Raw genomic sequence first — 26,972 nt, 5'->3', positions numbered from 1 at the left:
TATAGAAAAATACAGTGTTTATGAAGTCAAAGTCAGTGCATCAACTGTAATTGGAGAAGGAAGGAATTCTACGGTAAAAGAATTTTTGACAGATGAAGACAGTAAGTTTATTTTCTAAGCATTGTTTATAAACAGTATGTTTTGTTAAGATAATCACTAAAATTTATTTATGAATATGGAGATATTCATAAATTTGTTTTCCTTTGCATTCAACGTGTTGTCTTTCTTCATTAGCTCCTGGCCCTCTAGTTAATGTAACATTACAAAGATCATCGTCCACAGTACTGAACTTAACATGGGAGATACCAAGGGATCCTAACGGGATCATTCGTGGGTATTATGTATCTTGGAGTAAAGTATTAAATGATAAGAATGAAACAGTTCCCATGAACAGGAATAGTACCAACACCACCAATACTTCGTTTTCCATTTCAAATCTTGGTTAGTTTTACCTTAATGAGAACGTTATTTTTTGTATTACTTAACACACATGTCAGCGAAATTTTAGATAGAACTGCATAAAACTATTCTTTCTGCTAATGTTTATGAAGGAGTTCATTTAAAGTATTTAAGAAAAACTTTATCATGTTATAGATCCATATTCTATTTACAATGTAAGTTTGAATGCATTTACCCTCGTTGGGAATGGAGAAGTTGTAGATCTCAGTGAACGAACCGGTGAAACAGGTAATCTCTAATTAGAAGAAGTTGACAAGATTTCTTTTTAGAAATCTGTATTTCGGACATAGCTTAGTGTTTAAAAAACGCGACTCATGTTTTTATGTGATGAATGTTTGTGTATTTAAAATTTTTATCAACCGATCATTGCACTTCAATCAACAGAACATTTTTCATCCAAATTTTAAGTTGAGCATGACATATTTGTAAACATAAAATGACAACATCTATTGTAATTTGATCGATAGATAGAAATATTTCACTCCTTATTGTATTTCCAAACTTTTGTTCATTCTTCGTTTTTTATTTGACTAATCTGATATACATGACTACATTTCATTGTACATTCGTGACAGTAAAAATTGTTTAAATTCAACCATTGGAAATAATTCTTTTAAGCAAAAATTACTATCAGTTTTAAAACGTGCATTGATAAGGAAAGTACTTTCTATATATAAATCATTACTATTTTAAGTATTGAAAACCGTCAATGAAACAACCAGTTAATCACGACATTATTCTTTTTGTACAGTTCCCAGTGAACCACGTAACCTTAGAGCTTCAAATCGTAGCTCCATTGAGCTTATTGTATCGTGGGATGAACCTGAAAATTTCAACGGAATTTTACGGTCATACACAGTTTATTATAAACGTATTCGTGATGACAACAACGAAATTGTAGATAGTATGAATTATGAAAGCAGAAACACTTTACCAGACGTGAGAACATTGAATCTAACAAATCTTGGTAAGTAATTTTACTCATCATTTATGCATAACAACTGGCATCCGCAATTTCTCACGAGGTTATATGTTAGTTTTCAAAGTTTTGCGATTTATTATTGTTGCAAATTGGAATACATATTGATATTGCGATTAGCCACAATTCATGTTGATATCTCTGTAGTTTTTGTAAGCAATAACTATCAACAATTCCATGACATTTTCTCGTTTTATATAAAGTAGTTTTTTTAAAGATTAGATTTTTTTATTATAATATAGAAAAATACAGTGTTTACGAAGTCAAAGTGAGTGCATCAACTGTAATTGGAGAAGGAAGGAATTCTACGGTAAAGGAATTCTTAACAAATGAAGACAGTAAGTTTATTTTCGAAGCATTGTTTATGAACAGTATGTTTTGTTAAGATAATCACTAAAATTTATTTATGAATATGGAGATATTCATAAATTTGTTTTCCTTTGCATTCAACGTGTTGTCTTTCTTCATTAGCTCCTGGCGCTCCAGTTAATGTAACATTACAAAGATCATCGTCCACAGTACTGAACTTAACATGGGAGATACCAAGGGATCCTAACGGGATCATTCGTGGGTATTATGTATCTTGGAGTAAAGTATTAAATGATAAGAATGAAACAGTTCCCATGAACAGGAATAGTACCAACACCACCAATACTTCGTTTTCCATTTCAAATCTTGGTTAGTTTTACCTTAATGAGAAAGTTATTTTTTGTATTACTTAACACACATGTCAGCGAAATTTTAGATAGAACTGCATAAATCTATTCTTTCTGCTAATGTTTATGAAGGAGTTCATTTAAAGTATTTAAGAAAAACTTTATCATGTTATAGATCCATATTCTATTTACAATGTAAGTTTGAATGCATTTACCTCCGTTGGGAATGGAGAAGTTGTAGATCTCAGTGAACGAACCGGTGAAACAGGTAATCTCTAATTAGAAGAAGTTGACAAGATTTCTTTTTAGAAATCTGTATTTCGGACATAGCTTAGTGTTTAAAAAACGTGACTCATGTTTTTATGTGATGAATGTTTGTGTATTTAAAATTTTTATCAACCGATCATTGCACTTCAATCAACAGAACATTTTTCATCCAAATTTTAAGTTGAGCATGACATATTTGTAAACATAAAATGACAACATCTATTGTAATTTGATCGATAGATAGAAATATTTCACTCCTTATTGTATTTCCAAACTTTTGTTCATTCTTCGTTTTTTATTTGACTAATCTGATATACATGACTACATTTCATTGTACATTCGTGACAGTAAAAATTGTTTAAATTCAACCATTGGAAATAATTCTTTAAAGCAAAAATTACTATCAGTTTTAAAACGTGCATTGATAAGGAAAGTACTTTCTATATATAAATCATTACTATTTTAAGTATTGAAAACCGTCAATGAAACAACCAGTTAATCACGACATTATTCTTTTTGTACAGTTCCCAGTGAACCACGTAACCTTAGAGCTTCAAATCGTAGCTCCATTGAGCTTATTGTATCGTGGGATGAACCTGAAAATTTCAACGGAATTTTACGGTCATACACAGTTTATTATAAACGTATTCGTGATGACAACAACGAAATTGTAGATAGTATGAATTATGAAAGCAGAAACACTTTACCAGACGTGAGAACATTGAATCTAACAAATCTTGGTAAGTAATTTTACTCATCATTTATGCATAACAACTGGCATCCGCAATTTCTCACGAGGTTATATGTTAGTTTTCAAAGTTTTGCGATTTATTATTGTTGCAAATTGGAATACATATTGATATTGCGATTAGCCACAATTCATGTTGATATCTCTGTAGTTTTTGTAAGCAATAACTATCAACAATTCCATGACATTTTCTCGTTTTATATAAAGTAGTTTTTTTAAAGATTAGATTTTTTTTATAATATAGAAAAATACAGTGTTTACGAAGTCAAAGTGAGTGCATCAACTGTAATTGGAGAAGGAAGGAATTCTACGGTAAAGGAATTCTTAACAAATGAAGACAGTAAGTTTATTTTCGAAGCATTGTTTATGAACAGTATGTTTTGTTAAGATAATCACTAAAATTTATTTGTGAATATGGAGATATTCATAATTTGTTTTTTTTTGCATTCAACGTGTTGTCTTTCTTTTTTAGCTCCTGGCGCTCCAGTTAATGTAACATTACAAAGATCATCGTCCACAGTACTGAACTTAACATGGGAGATACCAAGCGATCCTAATGGGATCATTCGTGGGTATAATATATCTTGGAGTAAAGTATTAAATGATAAGAATGAAACAGTTCCCATGAACAGGAATAGTACCAACACCACCAATACTTCGTTTTCCATTTCAAATCTTGGTTAGTTTTACCTTAATGAGAAAGTTATTTTTTGTATTACTTAACACACATGTCAGCGAAATTTTAGATAGAACTGCATAAATCTATTCTTTCTGCTAATGTTTATGAAGGAGTTCATTTAAAGTATTTAAGAAAACTTTATCATGTTATAGATCCATATTCTATTTACAATGTAAGTTTGAATGCATTTACCTCCGTTGGGAATGGAGAAGTTGTAGATCTCAGTGAACGAACCGGTGAAACAGGTAATCTCTAATTAGAAGAAGTTGACAAGATTTCTTTTAGAAATCTGTATTTGGACATAGCTTAGTGTTTAAAAACCTGACTCATGTTTTTATGTGATGAATGTTTGTGTATTTAAAATTTTATCAACCGATCATTGCACTTCAATCAACAGAACATTTTTCATCCAAATTTTAAGTTGAGCATGACATATTTGTAAACATAAAATGACAACATCTATTGTAATTTGATCGATAGATAGAAATATTTCACTCCTTATTGTATTTCCAAACTTTTGTTCATTCTTCGTTTTTTATTTGACTAATCTGATATACATGGCTACATTTCATTGTACATTCGTGACAGTAAAATTGTTTAAATTCAACCATTGGAAATAATTCTTTAAAGCAAAAATTACTATCAGTTTTAAAACGTGCAGTGATAAGGAAAGTACTTTCTATATATAAATCAACACTATTTTAAGCATTAAAAACCGTCAATAAAACAACCAGTTAATCATGACAATATTCTTTTTGTACAGTTCCCAGTAAACCACGTAACCTTAGAGCTTCAAATCGTAGCTCCATTGAGCTTATTGTATCGTGGGATGAACCTGAAAATTTCAATGGAATTTTATTGTCATACACAGTTTATTATAATTTTATTCGTGATGACAAGAACAATGTTGTACCTGGTACAAGTTATGAAAGCAGAAACACTTTACCATACGTGAGAACATTGAGTTTAACATATCTTGGTAAGTACTTTTATTGAACATTTATGCATAACAATTGGCATCCACAATTTCTCACGAGGTTATATGTTAGTTTTCAAAGTTTTGCGATTTATTATTGTTGCAAATTGGAATACATATTGATATTGCGGTTAGCCACAATTCACGTTGATATATCTCCGTAGTTTTTGGAAGCAATAACTATCAACAATTCCATGACATTTTCTCGTTTTATATAAAGTAGTTTTTTTAAAGATTAGATTTTTTTATTATAATATAGAAAAATACAGTGTTTACGAAGTCAAAGTGAGTGCATCAACTGTAATTGGAGAAGGAAGGAATTCTACGGTAAAGGAACTCTTGACAGATGAAGACAGTAAGTTTAGTTTTGAATGCATTGTTTATGAACAGTATGTTTTGTTAAGATAATCACTAAAATTTATTTATGAATATGGAGATATTCATAATTTGTTTTTTTTTTGCATTCAACGTGTTGTCTTTCTTTTTTTAGCTCCTGGCGCTCCAGTTAATGTAACATTACAAAGATCATCGTCCACAGTACTTAACTTAACATGGGAGATACCAAGCGATCCTAATGGGATCATTCTTGGGTATTATGTATCTTGGAGTAAAGTATTAAATGATAAGAATGAAACAGTTCTCATGAACAGGAATAGTACCAACACCACCAATACTTCGTTTTCCATTTCAAATCTTGGTTAGTTTTACCCTAATGTTTAAGAAGAGTTTATTTAAAGTATTTAATAAAAGCTTTATCTTGTTATAGATCCATATTCTATTTACAATGTAAGTTTGAATGCATTTACCTTCGTTGGAAATGGAGAAGCTGTAGATCTCAGTGAACGAACCGGTGAAGCAGGTATTTTCTAATTGAAACAAGTTGACAAGATTTCTTTTTAGAAATCTGTATTTGGGACATAGCTGAGTGTCTTAACAACCTGACTCATGTTTTTATGTGATGAAAGTTTGTGTATTTAACATTTATATCAACCGATCATTGCACTTCAATCAACAGAACATTTTTCATTCAAATTTTAAGTTAAGCATGACATATTTGCAAACATAAAATGACAACATCTATTGTTATTTAGTCGATAGATAGAAATATTTCACTCCTTAATATTGTATTTCCAAACTTTTGTTCACTCTTCGTTTTTTATTTGACTAATCTGATATACATGGCTACATTTCATTGTACATTCGTGACAGTAAAAATTGTTTAAATTCAACCATTGGAAGTAATTCTTTAAAGCAAAAATTACTATCAGTTCTAAAACGTGCAGTGATAAGGAAAGTAGTTTCTATATATAAATCAACAGTATTTTAAGTATTAAAAACCGTCAATGAAACAACCAGTTAATCAAGACATTATTCTTTTTATACAGTTCCCAGTGAACCACGAAACGTAAGAGCTTTAAATGTTAGCTCCACTCAACTTAATGTATCGTGGGATGAACCTGAAAAGTTCAATGGAATTTTATTGTCATACACAGTTTATTATAAACGTATTCGTGATGACAACAACGAAGTTGTACATAGTATGAATTATGAAAGCACAAACACTTTACCAGACGTGAGAACATTGAATCTAACAAATCTTAGTAAGTAGTTTTACTCATCATTTATGCATAACAACTGGCATCTACAATTTCTCACGAGGTTATATGTTAGTTTTTAAAGTTTTGTGATTTATTCTTGTTGCAAATTGGAATACATATTGATAATGCGGTTAGCCACAATTCACGTTGATATATCTCCGTAGTTTTTGTGAGCAGTAACTGTCAACAATTCCATGACATTTTCTCGTTTTATATCAAGTGGTTTTTTGAAGATTAGATTTTTTATTATAATATAGAAAAATACAGTGTTTACGAAGTCAAAGTGAGTGCATCAACTGTAATTGGAGAAGGAAGGAATTCTACGGTAAAGGAATTCTTGACAGATGAAGACAGTAAGTTTATTTTTGAAGCATTGTTTATGAACAGTGTGTTTTGTTAAGATAATCATTAAAATTTATTTGTGAATATGGAGATATTTATAAATTTGTTTTCTTTTGCATTCAACGTGTTGTCTTTCTTTTTTAGCTCCTGGCCCTCCAGTTAATGTAACATTACAAAGATCATCGTCCACAGTACTTAACTTAACATGGGAGATACCAAGTGATCCTAATGGGATCATTCGTGGGTATAATATATCTTGGAGTAAAGTATTAAATGATAAAAACGAAACAGTTCCCATGAACAGGAATAGTACCAACACCACCAATACTTCGTTTTCCATTTCAAATCTTGGTTAGTTTTACCCTAATGTTTAAGAAGAGTTCATTTAAAGTATTTAATAAAAATGTTATCATGTTATAGATCCATATTCTATTTACAATGTAAGTTTGAATGCATTTACCTTCGTTGGAAATGGAGAAGCTGTAGATCTCAGTGAACGAACCGGTGAAGCAGGTATTTTCTAATTGAAACAAGTTGACAAGATTTCTTTTTAGAAATCTGTACTTGGGATATAGCTTAGTGTCTTAACAACCTGACTCATGTTATTATGTGATGAAAGTTTGTGTATTTAACATTTTTATCAACCGATCATTGCACTTCAATCAACAGAACATTTCTCATCCAAATTTTAAGTTGAGCATGACATATTTGTAAACATAAAATGACAACATCTATTGTTATTTAGTCGATAGATAGAAATATTTCACTCCTTAATATTGTATTTCCAAACTTTTGTTCACTCTTCGTTTTTTATTTGACTAATCTGATATACATGGCTACATTTCATTGTACATTCGTGACAGTAAAAATTGTTTAAATTCAACCATTGGAAGTAATTCTTTAAAGCAAAAATTACTATCAGTTCTAAAACGTGCAGTGATAAGGAAAGTAGTTTTTATATATAAATCAACAGTATTTTAAGTATTAAAAACCGTCAATGAAACAACCAGTTAATCAAGACATTATTCTTTTTCTACAGTTCCCAGTGAACCACGAAACGTAAGAGCTTTAAATGTTAGCTCCACTCAACTTAATGTATCGTGGGATGAACCTGAAAAGTTCAATGGAATTTTATTGTCATACACAGTTTATTATAAACGTATTCGTGATGACAACAACGAAGTTGTACATAGTATGAATTATGAAAGCACAAACACTTTACCAGACGTGAGAACATTGAATCTAACAAATCTTAGTAAGTAGTTTTATTGAACATTTATGCATAACAATTGTCATCCACAATTTCTCACGAGGTTATATGTTAGTTTTTAAAGTTTTGTGATTTATTCTTGTTGCAAATTGGAATACATATTGATAATTCCTTTAGCAACAATTCACGTTGATATATCTCCGTAGTTTTTGTAAGCAATAACTGTCAACAATTCCATGACATTTTTTCGTTTTATATAAAGTGTTTTTTAAAGATTAGATTTTTTATTATAATACAGAAAAATACAGTGTTTACGAAGTCAAAGTGAGTGCATCAACTGTAATTGGCGAAGGAAGGAATTCTACGGTAAATGAATTCTTGACAGATGAAGACAGTAAGTTTATTTTTGAATGCATTGTTTATGAACAGTGTGTTTTGTTGAGATAATCACTAAAATTCATTATGAGATATTCATAATTTGTTTTCTTTTGCACTCAACGTGTTGTCTTTCTTTTTTAGCTCCTGGCCCTCCAGTTAATGTAACATTACAAAGATCATCGTCCACAGTACTTAACTTAACATGGGAGATACCAAGTGATCCTAATGGGATCATTCGTGGGTATAATATATCTTGGAGTAAAGTATTAAATGATAAGAATGAAACAGTTCCCATGAACAGGAATAGTACCAACACCACCAATACTTCGTTTTCCATTTCAAATCTTGGTTAGTTTTACCCTAATGTTTAAGAAAGAGTTTATTTAAAGTATTTAATAAAAACTTTATCTTGTTATAGATCCATATTCTATTTACAATGTAAGTTTGAATGCATTTACCTTCGTTGGAAATGGAGAAGTTGTAGATCTCAGTGAACGAACCGGTGAAACAGGTAATCTCTAATTGAAACAAGTTGACAAGATTTCTTTTTAGAAATCTGTATTTGGAACATAGCTTAGTGTCTTAACAACCTGACTCATGTTTTTATGTTATGAAAGTTTGTGTATTTAACATTTATGTCAAACGATCATTGCACTTCAATCAACAGAACATTTTTCATCCAAATTTTAAGTTGAGCATGACATATTTGTAAACATAAAATGACAACATCTATTGTTATTTAGTCGATAGATAGAAATATTTCACTTATTAATATTGTATTTCTAAACTTTTGTTCACTCTTCGTTTTTTATTTGACTAATCTGTTATACATGGCTTCATTTCATTATACATACATAACTTCAAAGTATTAACATTACAAGATGGTGAGTTTGTTTTACTGCTTCAAAGGACTTTTACTAATAGCCTTAGTTAATTTCTTCAAATAACGATACCTTTAATATTTTAGCTCCTAGTGAACCGCAAATGCTTATAGTCGTTGATAAAACAAGTGATTCCTTCCTGATATCATGGATAGAACCTGGAATGTTGAATGGCGTTGTTACCTTTTATAATTTAACTTTATGTTTGTTGGTGGATGGAAATGGACGAACATATGATAACTGTGTGATCTCTTACACTGTTGTCTTGGCAAAAAATGACAGAAGTTTTAACACCAGCAGAAACTTTACTTTGTGTGAGTTTGACATTCAAAATCGTTGTTGAAATTAATTGCTTTAAAGTTTATTTTATTTACTTATGTGTAATAGCTATAAGTTTCTCAGCAAAAAATGAACATTTATTATCATCGTACTTTTAGGTTCTTACTGTAAATATCAAATTGAACTTCGAGCTGCGACTGTGAGACTTGGTCCACCTGCAATCATACAAAACAGAACTCTGGAAAGTGGTAAGATGATTTCCTTCATCTGTAACCTTTTTCCATAATTGCAGACAGTTTGCTGCTTTTTGAAGGATTTTTGGAAATGTGTACTGTCTCGTTATTTTTCCTCAGTTCAACCTTACCATATTTGGTGTATTAGTCATGTTGTGGGCAAACAAAAGCCGTTTAAACACCCTTGTTTAGTAAAATATATTATCCAAGTATTTTCAATCGTTTCGATAAAGAAAAGAATGTGAAAAGAATGACATTAATTTGTCAAAGTTTGAAAATGATTTTTCTGAAATACGTGTATTTTATTTTTTACAATAATTTAGCGGCCAGTAAACCAAGAAATGTCAGTTTAGTTCCTATTTCATCCACTGCGCTTAATGTGTCATGGCTTCCACCATTGAATAAAAATGGAAGATTGAGTGGATATTTTATCACGTGGAGAATATTACGTAACGATACCAACCATAGTGTTGTTGGTCAAACGATGTCGGAGAGTTTGGAGAATGACACAAGTTCATTTGAAATATCAAAACTAGGTAAACCAACTTTTTGTGTGTTGTAAACGGCTGTTAAACATGATAGAATGAAAATCATCAAGTAATTAACGTTGTTTGGTCATCTTTTGAAATGACGATTTTGGTCAATGACAAATGTATCGTATTGATTGTTCTTTTTTACGTTGTATCAGATTCTTTTGAACTGTTTTTTTGTAATTTTTTTATCGACGTTTCTCACTACATAGAACATCATTCTGTATATGAAGTAACTATCAATGCTGTTAATGGTTTTGGCAATGGATCGCGTGTTGTTGTGATGGCTCGGACAAACGAACATGGTTTGTTATAGAAAATAATGATATGGTTAAAACATTGTAAAAGAAAAATATGTTACAAAAATTTATTATTAATTTAGTTCCCAGTGTACCAGATAATGTGAATGTCATTGCACCATCGTCTACAATGCTGCAAGTCACGTGGTTTCCACCTTTGGACCCCAATGGAGTTATAACTGGTTATAATATTACCTGGAAGTTAATTGAAGATGATAACAACAATGCAGTAGAATCTGTGTTGAACGTTCTTTCTACTCCATTAAACCCATCTTCTCGTAGTTATGTCATCAACAGCTTAGGTAAGTTATTGATCATTTAAATGACATGTTTGCGAATAATTGTTTGGCTTAGAACACGTGATTTCATACATTCATTTTTCATGTGGAAGATTTTTACAATATTTGACGATTGGAAAAAAAAATTTTGACATCTGGTACTTTTCTTCACTGTAATTGAATGAACCGTTAGAAAAAAAAGCATTTCACATTTATGACATTTATGTCTTTGTTCAAAATGTTTACACAATCAGAGTCTTTCAATTTTCACAGGGCCTTACGAATATTTCCTGTTTTCTATAGAACTTATATAACGTATGTACTATGCGTTACACGTTCTCCGTAAGAGAACCGATCTTTTTCTTCTTTACTTCTACGATCAAACAATCTACTTCAATTACTGTCAGATTACGGTTGTCGCCGGGTAGGGTTCTTTAGCTCGATAAGTGAGGGGGACAATATTCATATATGCATGTTTTAATCCCTAGGAAACAATTGGTTTCATAAGATATAATGCGGAGAAAACATGCATTTATGAAAAAAATTCTCCTCACTTATCGAATTGGCGACTCGCCTGGATGCACTCGACATGACACTTGGAGAAAAAGATCATGAACTATTTCTAACATAAAACTATCGTTTTATGAAGCAACTAGAATGAAGTTGGAGTAATTAGTTAACCTTGAAAAATCGATATTGATGTTAATGAGAAATATTAATTTTTCTTTAGAACACTACTCCCTTTATAATGTGACCGTTTATGCTATAACTGATGCTGGAGCAGGCAGTGGTGCGAGTGTCGAACAACGAACTGGCGAATCAAGTAAGTGTTTTAAAACTACACTGCCCTATTTTGATTACTAAGCTGAATTTTGTTTACGATAACATTAACAAGGCGTAGTAGAGTGGCTGATTAGTCTACCTCTTTAAATAAGCATAAGCCAGTTGCATCGACAACTATTCTTAGCAGAGAGGATACACACTCTCCATAAAACAACAATTGCACATTTTTCTAACTGTTGTTTTTTTATTTTACAAAAAAAGACCAAAGTAAGTAGTTGGGGGCTATACGGCTTTCCTTTTTAGTGCAAGTTATTTTTTATGCTTTGTTATACAATGATGTTTTGTAGGTCATAGTTTTTCACACGCTGTTCTGTATTTCCCATTATATTCGGAATTGTTAATATCGCACAAAGGCACATTCATTTATTTTTGTTTTGAAATACGTATCAAAGGTGTCGCTTATTAATAAATGTCTTATTTCGATTTTATCTTACAATCTGCAAACTGTACCATCTATGCTTTGCATTTAAACTATACATATTTTGTAACTCAATTTACTGTGTAGTTAGTGACGAAACGAGTCTGATCTGAATGGACACTTGCTTAGTAAATATTTAAGCAGAATTATTGTTCATTTTGTTGGATAATGAATTTCATAAATTATTGTTCTTGTAAATAAACACATGTTCTGTGCAATTTTCGCAGTGCTCTCACAAATTTTAGGAAAACGCAAATTTTTGCACACAATGATTTGTTGATTTTTGCACACAATGATTTGTTTTTTTCGCAACGTTTATATGAGGAACTGGGGCGAGATGCTTTTGAGGAACATCAATAAATTTAACATATAAGAACTGTTTATTTGTGATGAGTGTCTTTATACTTACTGAGTTTCTTTTCGTTTACACTTCCCAAACTCTTTGACATCTTCCTCTTCCTTAATTAATATTATCCACGTACGTTTTATTTTTCAATGTGAGAAATGTGTCTAGAGTTAGCAAGTTTTATGCCTTTGATAATATTGTAATAATGGAGATATAGAACTTAAGTTCAGACTGAAAGCAATATTTTGGTTAAAGAAACTTTATCACTGTCCTTCATTCAGCTCAAATGTATTTGATAATGCATCTTTGTCTTCTTGAAGCAGTCTCTATAAATGCTGTATTTAAGAAATAAAAGATATTTACTGTGTTTGCACAGGCTTATGCAAACCGAGAGCAGATCAGTGCAAGCCCGAGACCGAAAGTTGAGAGTTCACATGCTCGAGAGTTCTCACAAACGTCTCGGAGTAAATGTTTTAATTTTTTATCTAAAATGTATTCATGATCGACTTGCATATTCACTTTGAATGTTTTATGCAGTGCGGTGTTTGAACTTAAATGATATGATTTGACTTTGGTCGTCTCAGATGCAGGTGACTCAGATGTGTTTGCAGTGCTCTGAGATTTATTGCTCAGATGTGTTTGCACAGGCTAATGCAAACACAGCTCTAGACGAATCAGCGAACGTGTTTTATTGTGTTTATTTTATATATCGACATAATAAATAGAAGATTTGGAGCACATCTTGTTTGCACTATGTGCTCCACACCTGAAGTTGTTTTGTCGTACCATCTATTATCTATATAGGCATTCTTTTATTGATATCTTAAACAAATGATTCAGCTTTGTACTCGCTTGTCAACATTGTGCGAAATTGCGTTGTTGTTGTAGACGTTTTTATAAACGGTTGACAAGGCATGTGACAACTTTCAGGTGGATCTCTATTGATGATTGTGTGTCCAGGTGTCTTAAGTTCTTTGAATTTTTACTCAGTCATAATGACATTGCAAATGTTGCATCAAAGTTTCACGTGTTTCACTACTACTATTTCCATGTATGCTTTTATTTCAATATCAAAATGCAAACAAAGATTTTTTTTAATTTTTTTATCTGTACAGCTGCTTTGCAATTGTATAATTTTCCGTTAACAAACTTCTAAGCTATACGAAAGAATGATCATACCTACATTTAATTTAAACTTCTAAGCTGTTACTCAGTGCTACTAGTACTGACTTTGTTGAATCAAAATATAAGTGTGTAAAACGGTAAAATTTATCATATATTTTTAGTTCCTGGTATTCCAAGCAACGTTGCATGTGGGACGTCGGCAAAGAAGTCATTAAATGTCAGTTGGAAAGAACCTTTGGATCCAAATGGAAAAGTTCGTCTGTATAAACTTACTTGGATGAAATTAAGAAACAGAAATGCTTACGAGTCGATTGCATTTGGTGAAAATAAGTCTTATACAACACCAAACACAATTGAAGCAGATATTGGTAACAATAGTTTGGGTAAGGTTATTAAGTTGAATTGTAAACATTTATTACATTAAATTAAACATTTTCAAGATATAATGAACAGGTTCAGTTGAGAAATACTTATACATGGGTCCATATCAAGATTTGCTAGAAATGTGTTATTGAGATAGTCTGTTTTGTAATACTTTCCACATAGTTGCAGCACTTTGTGCCCTACATTTTTTTCTTAAATTAAGTGAATTTAAAACCCGCATTTTAATTGTAATGATAAAACACTAGTGTCTCTTCAAGTATTGAGAATCAACACATTTCGAAACGTTTTTGTGCTACAACTGCATTTCAGCAGACAGTGTTAAGAAGAACGAATCACATTATTGAAGATGAAGCCATGCAAAGTTTAATCCCGTATACGTAAAATTGTAGTCAATATGTTCAGGACGGTGGACTGTATTTTAGTCTTTTTTGTTTAGAACCATTTACAGTTTATCGCGTAAGTGTTGCTGCTCAGACGCTCGAAAGTTTAGGTTTTGGTAGAGAACAAAATATATCTTGTAACACAAGTGAAGATGGTAAGGCTAATTTATGCAACTAAAACAAATGTTATGAATTATTCATAAATCAAAATATTATCTTTTATTTCCTCTATCATCGTTTGGTTGTAACCTGAACTTTTCCAGTGTGACGATATTTATTTAGAAGTTATGACAAAACCAACTTCCCAAATATTACTAAATTAAGCAAAAAATTGCCGAAATAGAAATCATATCACCTGGTTGATTGTCCTTTTATATTAATCCATGATGCATTGTCTCTTTATGGGATATTTTTCTATAAAGGAACACGATTCAAATTTGCTTGTTTATTTTTAATTGTTATTTTCTGATATTTGGCAACGTTGAACAGACTTCAAATACAAGTCAACACAACTACATAACTTTTCAGATTAATTACTTTTGGATAAATTGTATTCATTATTTCATAGCGTGCGTTTTATTTATTGCAGTTCCCAACGCACCTCCTGAATTAACTAGTGCTTATCATTTGGGGCCATACAGCGCTAGAGTAACATGGGAACCATTGAATAACCTGAGCTGGCAAGCTGCCAGTATCCAGTATGTTGTAACGTATCAATTATTGGGTGATAATAACAGACTAACTGTTGAATCGGACGTGCTGCAGGTAAACCTGAATGGTTTGAATCCGAATTCAAGTTATACTGTAACTGTTTTGGCGAGAAACAGAGTTGGTGATGGTGCAAAAAGTAATCAAATGGAGTTTATGACAAATTTGAGTAAGTCTGCAGGTTTTTTGATCAATCAACATTCGCTAAATACTTCATTAAAGCTAATCAATTGATCATTTGACTACGAATTAGTTTTGTTTATTAAAGTCGTGTCTATGGAAACAAAAATTGATATAAAACAGCTATAAATATCCGAGGTAATGTTGGCTCAAAAATTCAAGATATTTAAGCGTGCAAGTTTTCTTTTGTTAAATTGTCGACATTAACAAAGATGTTCTCTATAACTGCAAAACTTTTCTTTTGTTTAATTTACGAAAAAGTTATAAAAATCGCCTTTTTTGATTTTATTTTGAAACTTTATTTCTTTTGTGGTATATATTACGTGTTAATGAGCAAATCTTTGCGTTTGCTTTTACTTATTAAGCTAGTTGTTAAAAATTCTTTGAAAAAAATCAAAATTTTATATTTTTGAAGATAGTCTTTTTGATCACTTGACGTAAAACATTTTGCAATATCATCCTGTTGAGTTACAAGGTGATTTGACCAAGGATGATTTTTCCTATAGTAATTTCAATCTATGTGACACCAACTTTGTTTATTTTGCAGCTATTCCTCCGGACATAACATCAACTACGATTCCGTTTACCTTGGAAGAATATCAAGATGAAAATGTCTCGTAAGGGAATTATTGTTTAGTTTTTTAAGATTTGCATGATTTAAGTTTTACCAGAAAGGCTGGAAAATGTCCAGCAGCGCTGTTTTCAGGAAATTTAACTCAAGATTACGCACATGGATTATTTTTTAAATTGCAGGAAATTTTTGGAAACGACCGAGTAGATTTAGCGTACTAGTGAATGTACATTAGCGCGGAAACAAAGCAGATAAATCTGTAAGAATACAGAGTAAACTGCTAACTGTGATACGTGATCGTGTGCAGCCGCTTATTTTTAATAGTTAATACTCTAAATAATAAATATACTCTAGTGATATATCTTTTCTAAACTTAATACTTTATACGGTATAGCTATAAATTGAGAAACATGGCGATATTGATTCAATTGCTTGTGTTTACTTCATTGCTAAGCATGTTGTTTTACAGAAAACGTTCTTCCATATAGAACATTTGTTGTTTTTTTCGTAAATATTAAATGCAGTAGCAGTTCGTTGAAGTCTATCTATAGCTATTGTCGAAAATTTTATCATGTAGAATCTACCAAATCATCGTTTTGGAAGTGATTGAAAACCTCAGACTTCCTGATACAGATATAATCGTGACAAGGTATTATTTTAACCGAACAGCTGGTGAACCTTACATAACTGCAGAGTTCCCATCATCGGAATTTAATAAATATAAAGACTTTGTTGTTGGTCAAGGAAACTCTTTCACGAATGCAAAACGAAGAAAAAAACGAGCGGGTATTAAAATTACTTATTTTTTATTAATTGGGATCAAATTGTTTATAAAAAAATGTCAAAACTGACTCTTTCAGCTTCTATAAACATTGTTAACGGTGCGTTAACTGAAGGTCGTCTTTATCGTTTACTACAACGTGGTTTGGATGATAAAAGAACTGTTATTAAAACGAGAGCTTGGACTGACACAATAGAAACGATAAAAAAAATTGATGATGACGACGACTCTTATGTTGGTGTCATAGTTGGTGTTGTTGTTGCAGCAGTCATTTTGGTTATTTTGATCGTAATTGCCGTGTTTTACATCAGAAGACGAGGTGGTAACAACAGAAAACAGTTTAAAGGTATTTAATTCTAAACGATAATCATGTGTGGGGCACGTTATTTAAAAAAATTGCTGGGAAAAACTGATTTTTTAAAGGAAAACTGCTGTGACCATCAGCTTGTATTGCAGTTTAGTCGTCTTTGTGCCCTAATTTTCAGCAGCTGTGTTAAAGTTTGGAGTTTGTAGAAGCTAAATAATCAACATTGTGTTAGGGAAAAATCCCAACTTCATACGTATACACAGCAACATCTAAACGTCGAGTTAAAGCAACATATTTTCACTCTTGAGCTGTGTTGCTTACTAAATATTTCTATGCAGTAAAGAATTTCGTCTTTTTATCGGCTTAATGGAGGGGGGGGGGACTTTCACGCAATTGTGCTCTGATGAAGTGCTCCCTATGAAATTTTTAAGATGCTTTCTCATGAAGTTTTCAGCTGAAAGATGATATGATATTGCCTAGTAAATTGTTACCCACATTCTTGTTTTTAGATGACATTGAATTGGACAATCGAGGCTATGTACCAGGTGAGGTATTTGCTGTTACAGACTTCAGTGAACATTGTCGTAGATTAGCAGCGGACTCAAATTGTTTATACTCCTTGGAGTACTCTCAAATCCCTCGAAAGAATGCAACTCTTTCCATGAATGCTGCTGAACTAGAAGCTAACAGAGAAAGCAATCGATATAACAATATCTTATGTTACGATGAAAATCGAGTGTTTCTTAAAACTGATCCAAGTGGCAATGATTATATAAACGCCAGTTACCTGGATGGATGTGAAAAAGAGAAGGCATACATAGCAACTCAAGGACCATTGGAAACGACGTGTGAACAATTCTGGCGAATGGTTTGGGAAAATTTAAGCAGTATAATTGTTATGGTATGTATTACATTTGATGTGCTCATGTGTCACATAATATGTGTTCACATGTCACATGGAATCTCACATGGGAAAATCACCTGTAACATGGGAAAATTGTCTTATAGTAAAGTGGTCGAAAAAATAAAACGCAAAGATTGCCTTGGATAAATTATTCTTCATTAATCTTAAAATTTGTTTTACTCGTTTTGTTTTTGAATTATCTCATATATTTTATCCATCCAATAATACAAACCGCATAGTCTCGTAGCATTTACAAATTGTTTTATGGAATCAGGTTACAGGACTGGAAGAGGGTCGAAAAGTAAAATGTCATCAATATTGGCCATCAAAAGGAAGCGCTGAATATGGTGAATTTGTTGTTACGTTGTTGGAGGAATTTGAACTTACAGATTATACCATCAGAACATTTAAAGTTGTTGGGGCAGGTATAAATATACTCAGTTGTTTTTGTTTGTATCTTTGGAAGCTCTGTTACACGACTATGTTTGTTTTCAACTACACGAAAGTCACCTAGTATGTATTACACGAAAGTCACCTAGTATCAACTACACGAAAGTCACCTAGATTTTCACCTAGTATGTATTGCATTAGTAGAGGTTGGCAATTATCGAGAAGAATGGGACAGGACACTGTCTTATATTCTACATTACCTTTTCAGTACTAGTAATGTTATAGCCATATCCATCTTTTTCATTAGATAAACTTCAAGAGCGTTCAATAAAGCAATTCCATTACACTGCGTGGCCTGACCATGGTGTACCGAGCAGTCCTAGTTCCCTTTTAAATTTCGTGCGCAAGTCATCTGCTGCAAATCCGCCAAATGCTGGACCAATGGTATGAAATTCACTATCCTTTTGTTCTTCTCTTATAATATAAAGTAAAACAACGCAATGAGCCATAAAATAGTTACTGCATGTGCTTTTTTTAAAATCAAGGTGGTGTGTTAAACGTTTTTTATTTAGGTTGTACACTGTAGTGCTGGTGTTGGCAGAACAGGAACTTACGTTGTCATTGATACACAACTGAGACGGATTGCAAAACGAAAGACAGTAGACGTATATGGTAACGTTCAAACACTACGCAATCAACGTTTGTTGATGGTTCAAGTTGAAGATCAATATATCTTCATTCATAATGTGTTACTTGAAGCAATCAACAATGGAGAGACAGAAATACCAGTAGAAGATTTTCCTGAAACTCTTAAAGAGATCATGAGTGTGAATCCTGAAACGGGTATGTAGAAATGAATGAATTAATGAAGCCTTCATCTCCTACATTGTCATAAATTGTCGTAAATTGTCATTGCTAAATAAGACTTAAAGCGGATGTTTGTTTGTGTATCCAAGAATAATTATGAGTTGATATGGTAAATGCGATTTAAATTGAACTATGTTATTGTCGTATTTACCCATGAGTGAATTGTGTCAACCACAATTTTTTAACATTCATGTCAATTTTTTTGTTTATCACGAAACCATTTATGAAATGATGTATGGATATCCAGTGACCATACATGCTATTTTAGCCATACACTTCGGACAAAGCAATGAACGCACAAATAATTATTTGTTCGTACATATTACACTGTAAGTTTGAAACATATCATTTACCATTTTGAAACTTTTCATTATTGTTTAGGTGTTGTTCGAGTCGAGGAAGAATTTCAACGTCTTGGTAGAAGTGTCAGCCCTCCTGCTCAATTTAAAACAGCCAATTTGAACTGCAATAAACAGAAAAATCGATACGCAAATGTTTTACCTTTTGATGATTCTCGCGTAAAATTGACGCAAATCCCAGGGATCGAAGGCTCTGATTACATCAATGCTAACTTTATTGATGGTTATATGAAAAAGAAGGCCTTTATTGCAACGCAAGCACCAATACCTGACACAATCCCCGACTTCTGGAGAATGATTTGGCAAGAAAACTCTCTTACAATTGTTATGCTTTCCAATGAAATGGAAAGTGGAAGAGTAAGTTAGACTAGATTGAATATTTTATCATGGTTCATTTTGAAATGTACTTTCAAAATATAATTGTGGAAATTAATTAGTTATTTATGTTGATTTATGCCAATGAAACGTTAAAGCACAAGAAAAATTATTTTTTGTTGTTGGAGTCAGCAAATGGCATTATCTCTTGATTTTCTTTCTCTTTAGGTAAAAGTTCATAGATACTGGCCAAATAAAGCTCCTGCAGTAATTGGTGACCTTATGGTTGAACTCATGAGCGAGCAAACCTTTGATGAATATATTTTACGAGAACTCAAATTAACGAATACCAAGGTAAATTTAATATTTTATTCATGATCGGCATTTGTTTGTTTTGAAATTTCCGTTCATTTGATGATTGGAATGCAGATTTCTGCAAAATGTTAACTCAGTTCTTGTATTGACATGACTATGCAATTTTTTGCCAATTTGAGATGCATTGTATAAGAAATCGATGTTAGTAATGGTTCTAGCAATTATAATAGCAAGACAAGAGAGAACGTTTATAAGCAGGGCTGTAAATTATTGCGTAAGCGTTATATTTACGTTTTTACTGTAAAACAAAAATTAATAATGATTTCAACAGGAGAAAGCTTCTCACGTGATTCGTCAATTCCATTACACATCTTGGCCTGATGTTGGCTCTCCTTCGTCTGGTGCAGGTATGATGGATCTCATTGGTCAAGTACAAAGATGGCAATTACAATCTGGAAATAAGATTATCACTGTTCATTGCAGGTATTTTTTTACAGTTTATAAAGTATTTTTGTGTATCCCTGTTTGTCCTAGCCACTCATCAATTGATCAATCAATACATACTTGTTTATCCCTGTTTGTCCTAGCCACTCATCAATTGATCAATCAATACATACTTGTTTATCCCTGTTTGTCCTAGCCACTCATCAATTGATCAATCAATACATACTTGTTTATCCCTGTTTGTCCTAGCCACTCATCAATTGATCAATCAATACATACTTGTTTATCCACGCTCACATTCACAACAAAAGCAAATTTCCACGATGAACGTGCGTATATGATTTAACGTATAAAAGTAATATATAAAAAATATGATAAGAATAATAAAAGAACATGATTAAGCAACAATCTAAAACTACATAAGAATTATTACATTAGATACAAAGATATAGCAGCATGTGTAGAATGTGTAGTATATATTCACACTGTGTCATATTTTCTATTATTTCTTCTTTTATCCTTTTCTTTTGTACTCTTGATCTACTTTTTAAAAACGTATTTTATGTTTCAATAGCGCGGGTGTTGGACGTACTGGAGTATTTTGTGCTTTATCGAATCTTATTGAACGTTTGAAAACTGAACACGTTATTGATGTGTTTCAAACCGTAAAAATGTTACGTCAGAAAAGAACTGCTATGGTGCAGACTAAGGTAAAATGAAATAATGTTGCTATGATGTGTGGCTTTTTAACAAATAGGAGTAGGTAGGAGCTTGAGATTTCATTGAGGTGATGGTTGATGAGGGCGAATATCTGATTCTCAATGAAAAATTGAACTTAAATGACAAAATTATCTTTAGTAGTGATGTCATACACTTAATTTGTGAAATGAACGAATACTTTAAAAAAGAGTTAGCTACTTTTTAACTTTTTTAAACATACATATAGTTCTTACAAACGGCGAATATTGAAATTCATGTTTTGATTACTTAAAGGTTTTATGTATTTTTTTTCTTTAGGATCAGTACGAGTTTTGTTATAATGTCCTTATTGAATATTTGGATTCCTTTGATCTCTATGCAAACTTCACTTAATGTTTTAGTAACGATATTTATAATGATATTTAAACTCAGTGCACATTTGTGTTATAGTTACTAACACGTATGCTGTATTTTATAAATTTTGTTTTTAGTTTTATAAGTAGATAAAATCATTCTTCCATGTATGAATTGCAATCTTTTAAGCTTATATATTACTTTCATAAAGAAACAAAGCTTTGTAAATAATTGCATTTTATACTATAGTTAATTATTCTGTAAAACCTTATGATCGTACAACCACACCATTAACGCTTTTTGCTAGTTTTGATGTACATTCATCAATCGTCATTACAAACTTTTGTACTTTAGTATAATACATTGGGATGATGTACCTATACATTTTTTAAATCCATTTATAATATTGTTCAAAGAATACATATTCTTTATAAAATAACATTTTATAGATTTTCATCTATAAAATATTACCATATCATTGCACTTTTCGTTCGGTTAGGTGGTGTTTTTATCTCTGCTAGAGAAATACGACGATCCTTTGATAAAGTGAAACAAAAAAAACGAAAAATATTAATTCTGAGTGAATTGACATCGACTGCTTGCTCATTAAGTTAAAGATAACATGACACCACACGAACATTTCTATAGCAACAAACACCATAAACACACACAGACTGGAAAGGTCAAAATTGACGCAAACCTTTTTAATATTTCCACATCATAATCGTCTTAACGAAGGCTGTCGCACGTTTCTGGTAATTATTCTGATGCAAACGACACATTGAACAGTCAAGGAAAGGGCCTCGACAAGTTTTCGCTGAAAATCAAGTGTAACTCTTGGTGAATCTAGCAGGTACAGCGCATCAAATACGATGAACGCACGAGAACCGGCTTTTGTAGCACCGTTCTTGCAGAAAACACAATCAAATCGAGGAAGCGAGAACAGTAAAATGAAAGTTTATGAAAACACGTATAAAATGATTCCAAACGCTGTATTTCCGCACAATAAGATTAAAGAAATCGTCCAGAAGATACTGAATGAAGAATTGACGAATAAGTGTTACGATGCAGAAAGTTGTCGTGAATTGACTAGCTATATTTCAGATATTATAAAGACAGAAGTAAAGCAACTACATTTCGATCGATATAAAATTGTCTGTATAGTTTATATCGGACAAAGAGGGAACCAACAAATAAAGGTCGGTAGTCGATGCTTATGGGACGATAAATTGGATACTTACATCTCGGTTGAATACCAAAATATTTCCTTGTTTGCCATCGCCACTGTCTATGGTATTTACTTTGAATAAAAGCTTGCGCTTGTAAATTGAATTACGATGACACTTCATCTATTAATTAAAATATGGTTTCACTTGATGAGAAATGAATGTTTTAATGGTTAATGATTTGTGAATTTGGAGTTATTAATAATCTTTACCAGATAACATTTCCGTGAAAAGAAAGAGTTCAAAACAACTCTATTTATTAGTGCCTTCTTGGGTTTCAACTCTCAAGATTTTTTTTGGAGGACTTTGCCAACGAACGTTGCGGACCCTTAATAGTACACAATTTGTATGTTATCACTGATAAATCTGTTCTTACCTAACATTTTGTCAAAATATTTTGTAAGTAGTATTGTTTTCCAAAAAAATTTGATTCTCTTTAAAAAATGTTATGACTTTCTTGCCTGACTACAAGTTGCTAAGTTTTACCCAACATTAGCATTTGTAGTGAACTATCCATTATGAAAAAAAAACCATCTATTTGATTGAACATCTTTAACTCGAAGACGTGAAAAACAGTGTCAATGAATTTCAATTTGATACCATGAAATATGGGTAAACATCATTAAATGGCGGTAAAAAGACGAACAACTTTGACATTGGTCACAATTCCATGTTCTACATACAAAAATTTTGGGACATGTATTTGTTACATCGTCATCGACCCATGGTCATCCTTTTTAATCTACAGTCACTCACTTTCACCTATTGTTTGTGACTTATTTTCATCTAATGTATCATACTGTCATCCACTGTCACCTACGGTCATCCACTGTAACCTATCGTCATCCACTGTCACCAACTGTAACCTATCGTCATCCACTGTCACCAACTGTAACCTATCGTCATCCACTGTCATCTACTGTCACCTATCGTCATCCACTGTTATTTACTGTCACCTATCGTTATCCACTGTCACCAACTGTGACCTATCGTCATCCACTGTTACCTATCGTCATCCACTGTTATTTACTGTAACCTATCGTCATCCACTATCACCCACTGCAACCTATCGTCATCCACTGTTATCTACTGTAACCCTTCGTCCTCCACTGTCATCTACTGTAACCAATCGCCATCCACTGTCACCCACTGTGACCTATCGTCATCCACTGTCATCTACTGTAACCTGTCGTCATCCACTGTCATCTACTGTAACCTGTCGTCATCCACTGTCATCTACTGCAACCTATCGTCATCCACTGTTATCTACTGTAACCCTTCGTCCTCCACTGTCATCTACTGTAACCAATCGCCATCCACTGTCACCCACTGTGACCTATCGTCATCCACTGTCATCTACTGTAACCTGTCGTCATCCATTGTCATCTACTGCAACCAATCGTCATCCACTGTCACCTACTGTAACCTGTCGTCATCCACTGTCACCTACTGTAACCTGTCGTTACTATAACCTTCGTCATCTAATGTCATTAACCTGCAACTCTATTGTGTACCGTCACTTATCGTCTTCTTCTACCGACGACCTTCATCTTATGTCACCTATCGTCTACTGTCACCTACCATCATCTAAAATCATCTATTGTTATCTACCGTCAAGTAAAAATGGAGTTGTCATTGGAGGTATTACCAAAACAGATATTGTTAATAAAGATGTCGTCAACTCAGTCTATATAAATGCCGTCACATGTGTCATCTACCGTCATTTTATGAAGACGAGACAACAAAGTATTCTACCAAAGCGTCATCATTTCATAGGAATCAACGTTTCATTCGAGTCATTTCATTAAAATTATCACTTCATTTGAGATTTCATTGTTATCATTTCAAAAAGTTGTCATTTCACTAAAGTCATCATTTCATATCAATGGTCTCTTCAAAAATTGTTGTTAATGTTTTATTGAGTACATCATTATATAAGGAAGGATTATTATGTATTGATAATGTTCATAAATGAATGTTCAATGTATGCTCAATATTGTTTTGGTCTTACTTGTCAACATGTATAAATCTAATTTCAAGCCAAAGAAACATTTACAACATATTTACATTAAAAGAAAAAGATGACAAATAATTCTTTACAGCTATTATTGATGTCATTAACTTGTTATATACATGAACTATCATGTTTGTAAGCTTAAGTCTATCTGCACATTATATTTTATGAAACATTCATCCTTTAATATAATATGTAATCACGAGTCTCTCTCAAATCTTGGTATAACAGGCAATATTAAATTTCCGTGAATAGAGTCTTGCATGATAAAGTAACCCCATGAAATTGAGTTTGCATGCTAAAAAATATCAAAAAAAATTAAAACATTAAAATTTTTAGTACAAACCATTGTATATAAATCATACAGTTCTGTAACAGTCATGCGAATTGAGCAACATTAGTAGATACATAAATACTGGCTTGAATGAGTTTGAAATGATTGCATAAAAGAACGTCTTAATATTGACAAGTAATTTTAAGTTAAAAGCAAATTTGGCACAATGAAAATCAATATATACTCCATGTATACCTCAAGAGCTTGTCTTTGAGCCTGAATGTGGGCATCGCTAGCATGTCTGGTGGGCTAAAATAAATAATGTTCAATATAATCATGAAAAATACAAGTATTTGGTGAGAATAACATCATGCCATTGAATAAATATATCAATGTTATTGGTCAAGTGTGTTCTTGAAATTAAATACAATGAAAGATTTAAGGCATCAAAATTACACAGAAATACTTCATAATTCCATTTCACAAAACCTACACATCAAAATAGCATAACTACCTCCTTTGGTGAATTATTTGGTAAAAATGGTGTAGTGGTTGTGCTGCAAAGAAATGAAAACCTTTAATACATGCACACAACTGAAAGAGAAGTAATTACAGACATGCTGCCACTTAAACATTTACTTTGTTTGCTGTCCTAACTGCTTTTTCTTTTCAAAAATTTCTTGTAGAATTTTGTTCCTGTTTTGTAACTCTAAAAATTATCAAATTGATTTGAATTATACAGATTGTGAAAAAAAATGCCTTCTATGCAATTAAATTCCTTGACTATGGTTTATACCAGTATTCATCGTACCAAAATATTTGCAAAATAATATTTATCTATGAGCTTGAGTAAAAAGAGAGAGCTATCTTATTAGTGGGGTCACAGAAAATGACAGGCCTATATTTTAATGACTTAAACTTACACAACTTTTTCTTAAATACAATAAAAGAAAACGTACACATACCGCCTTGACTCGCCATGTCTTTTTCTATGATTGACGTTGATATCCACATAAACGAAGAAAAACTTGTTGTTTTAGTCACAGACCTGAAATCATGTATTTAGAATAACTATTTTTTCAAACAATTGATATATTTCGCCCAGCAATAGCCATAAAAGTATTTAGACTTTTTTTCTGTCTGAAGTAAATATACATAAATTAGTTAGCGTATTTGAGTATTCAATGTGGCGGATGTTGGCCATAGGAAGTTCATGTATTTTGGCTCAACTTGTCAAATTAGAGGTTTTATTATGTACTTTTATTTATTGATTCCTCTTGCTTCATCTTAATAATTGTTTTAAATCAAAATTATACTGTGTCTGTTGTTTTATTTTATGAGGTAAAAATCAGATGTGTAATGTGTTGATCGTTTTTGCTTCAGATATCTTGGATAACTATAATTGATATTCTTATTGCTTAATTGAAATAAAAGTACATAAAAAGTTCAAGCTTGTTTGTCATGCCGTTGTTTCATGATTTCAAGCTCAAGATCAATCAAGTTCTTAGTTTAAGAAAAATGCTGAAGAAACAGAGAAGACAAGATTCATTAAATCAAGCTTGGTTAAAAATTGGTCAATGTTAGGAATAGGATTTATGGCAGGAATGGCGGAGCAACGTATTAAGTGGGGGCGTTAAGTCTTCAATTCTACTATGTCTTAAAAAACACTTCTAAACAATAACTACAGCCCAGTCTAAATATCTTTTTTGTTTTGTTGTTGCAAAACAAGTGGGATATATCCCCCTGAGCCCCTTTAGCTCCCTCGGTTCCGACATCCTGTTTGGGGGTAGTATATCATTCATGGTTAGGAGCAGGAGACTAGGTTATGACTTATTGGGCAAAAAGGTTAATATGATCAAGAATAGTTTTGTAGGAATTTTGAAGTAGAGTTGAGTCTAAACTAAACTAATACTAACTGTATGGTAATGAAAATGAATGCTAAGATTGTTAGGTTATTAAGTGCACTTTTCATAATG

General features: G+C 32.1%; 2 protein-coding genes across 4 annotated transcripts in view; one reads left to right on the top strand and one right to left on the bottom strand.

Moving 5' to 3' along the window:
* Positions 1-21,921, top strand: part of LOC124436062 (titin-like) — a 96,224-nt gene extending 74,303 nt beyond the window's left edge. For all 3 annotated transcript variants that reach the window (XM_046986000.1, XM_046986008.1, XM_046985992.1), the window contains 44 exons: positions 6-101; positions 235-441; positions 595-687; positions 1,211-1,426; positions 1,681-1,776; positions 1,910-2,116; positions 2,270-2,362; positions 2,886-3,101; positions 3,354-3,449; positions 3,582-3,788; positions 3,941-4,033; positions 4,552-4,767; positions 5,024-5,119; positions 5,255-5,461; positions 5,531-5,623; positions 6,150-6,365; positions 6,620-6,715; positions 6,849-7,055; positions 7,125-7,217; positions 7,744-7,959; positions 8,213-8,308; positions 8,434-8,640; positions 8,711-8,803; positions 9,260-9,487; positions 9,611-9,700; positions 10,009-10,221; positions 10,428-10,520; positions 10,598-10,816; positions 11,523-11,615; positions 13,686-13,907; positions 14,345-14,443; positions 14,878-15,165; positions 15,724-15,793; positions 16,325-16,533; positions 16,608-16,874; positions 17,345-17,736; positions 18,014-18,164; positions 18,437-18,573; positions 18,702-18,972; positions 19,378-19,712; positions 19,899-20,024; positions 20,317-20,468; positions 21,004-21,139; positions 21,447-21,921. In XM_046986000.1, the coding sequence (XP_046841956.1) occupies positions 6-101; positions 235-441; positions 595-687; positions 1,211-1,426; positions 1,681-1,776; positions 1,910-2,116; positions 2,270-2,362; positions 2,886-3,101; positions 3,354-3,449; positions 3,582-3,788; positions 3,941-4,033; positions 4,552-4,767; positions 5,024-5,119; positions 5,255-5,461; positions 5,531-5,623; positions 6,150-6,365; positions 6,620-6,715; positions 6,849-7,055; positions 7,125-7,217; positions 7,744-7,959; positions 8,213-8,308; positions 8,434-8,640; positions 8,711-8,803; positions 9,260-9,487; positions 9,611-9,700; positions 10,009-10,221; positions 10,428-10,520; positions 10,598-10,816; positions 11,523-11,615; positions 13,686-13,907; positions 14,345-14,443; positions 14,878-15,165; positions 15,724-15,793; positions 16,325-16,533; positions 16,608-16,874; positions 17,345-17,736; positions 18,014-18,164; positions 18,437-18,573; positions 18,702-18,972; positions 19,378-19,712; positions 19,899-20,024; positions 20,317-20,468; positions 21,004-21,139; positions 21,447-21,521 (7,322 nt within the window). In that variant the 3' untranslated portion in view covers positions 21,522-21,921. The remainder of the gene's footprint in view (positions 1-5; positions 102-234; positions 442-594; positions 688-1,210; positions 1,427-1,680; positions 1,777-1,909; positions 2,117-2,269; positions 2,363-2,885; positions 3,102-3,353; positions 3,450-3,581; positions 3,789-3,940; positions 4,034-4,551; positions 4,768-5,023; positions 5,120-5,254; positions 5,462-5,530; positions 5,624-6,149; positions 6,366-6,619; positions 6,716-6,848; positions 7,056-7,124; positions 7,218-7,743; positions 7,960-8,212; positions 8,309-8,433; positions 8,641-8,710; positions 8,804-9,259; positions 9,488-9,610; positions 9,701-10,008; positions 10,222-10,427; positions 10,521-10,597; positions 10,817-11,522; positions 11,616-13,685; positions 13,908-14,344; positions 14,444-14,877; positions 15,166-15,723; positions 15,794-16,324; positions 16,534-16,607; positions 16,875-17,344; positions 17,737-18,013; positions 18,165-18,436; positions 18,574-18,701; positions 18,973-19,377; positions 19,713-19,898; positions 20,025-20,316; positions 20,469-21,003; positions 21,140-21,446) is intronic.
* A 2,688-nt stretch (positions 21,922-24,609) lies between these two features.
* Positions 24,610-26,178, bottom strand: LOC124437071 (SOSS complex subunit C-like). Its single transcript, XM_046987098.1, has 5 exons — positions 25,962-26,178; positions 25,636-25,705; positions 25,511-25,553; positions 25,252-25,305; positions 24,610-25,020 (listed from the first exon to the last, which is right to left on the bottom strand). Exons 1-5 carry the CDS (start codon positions 26,008-26,010, stop codon positions 24,922-24,924), a joined length of 315 nt encoding a protein of 104 aa, XP_046843054.1. The 5' UTR covers positions 26,011-26,178; the 3' UTR covers positions 24,610-24,921.
* Between the last annotated feature and the right edge of the window lie 794 nt (positions 26,179-26,972).

This window comes from Xenia sp. Carnegie-2017, unplaced genomic scaffold, assembly GCF_021976095.1.
Source record: "Xenia sp. Carnegie-2017 unplaced genomic scaffold, XeniaSp_v1 HiC_scaffold_1, whole genome shotgun sequence".
Lineage (NCBI taxonomy): Eukaryota > Metazoa > Cnidaria > Anthozoa > Malacalcyonacea > Xeniidae > Xenia > Xenia sp. Carnegie-2017.
The sequence above is the reverse complement of the archived record's forward strand: the minus strand, read 5'-3'. Positions and strand labels throughout refer to the sequence as shown.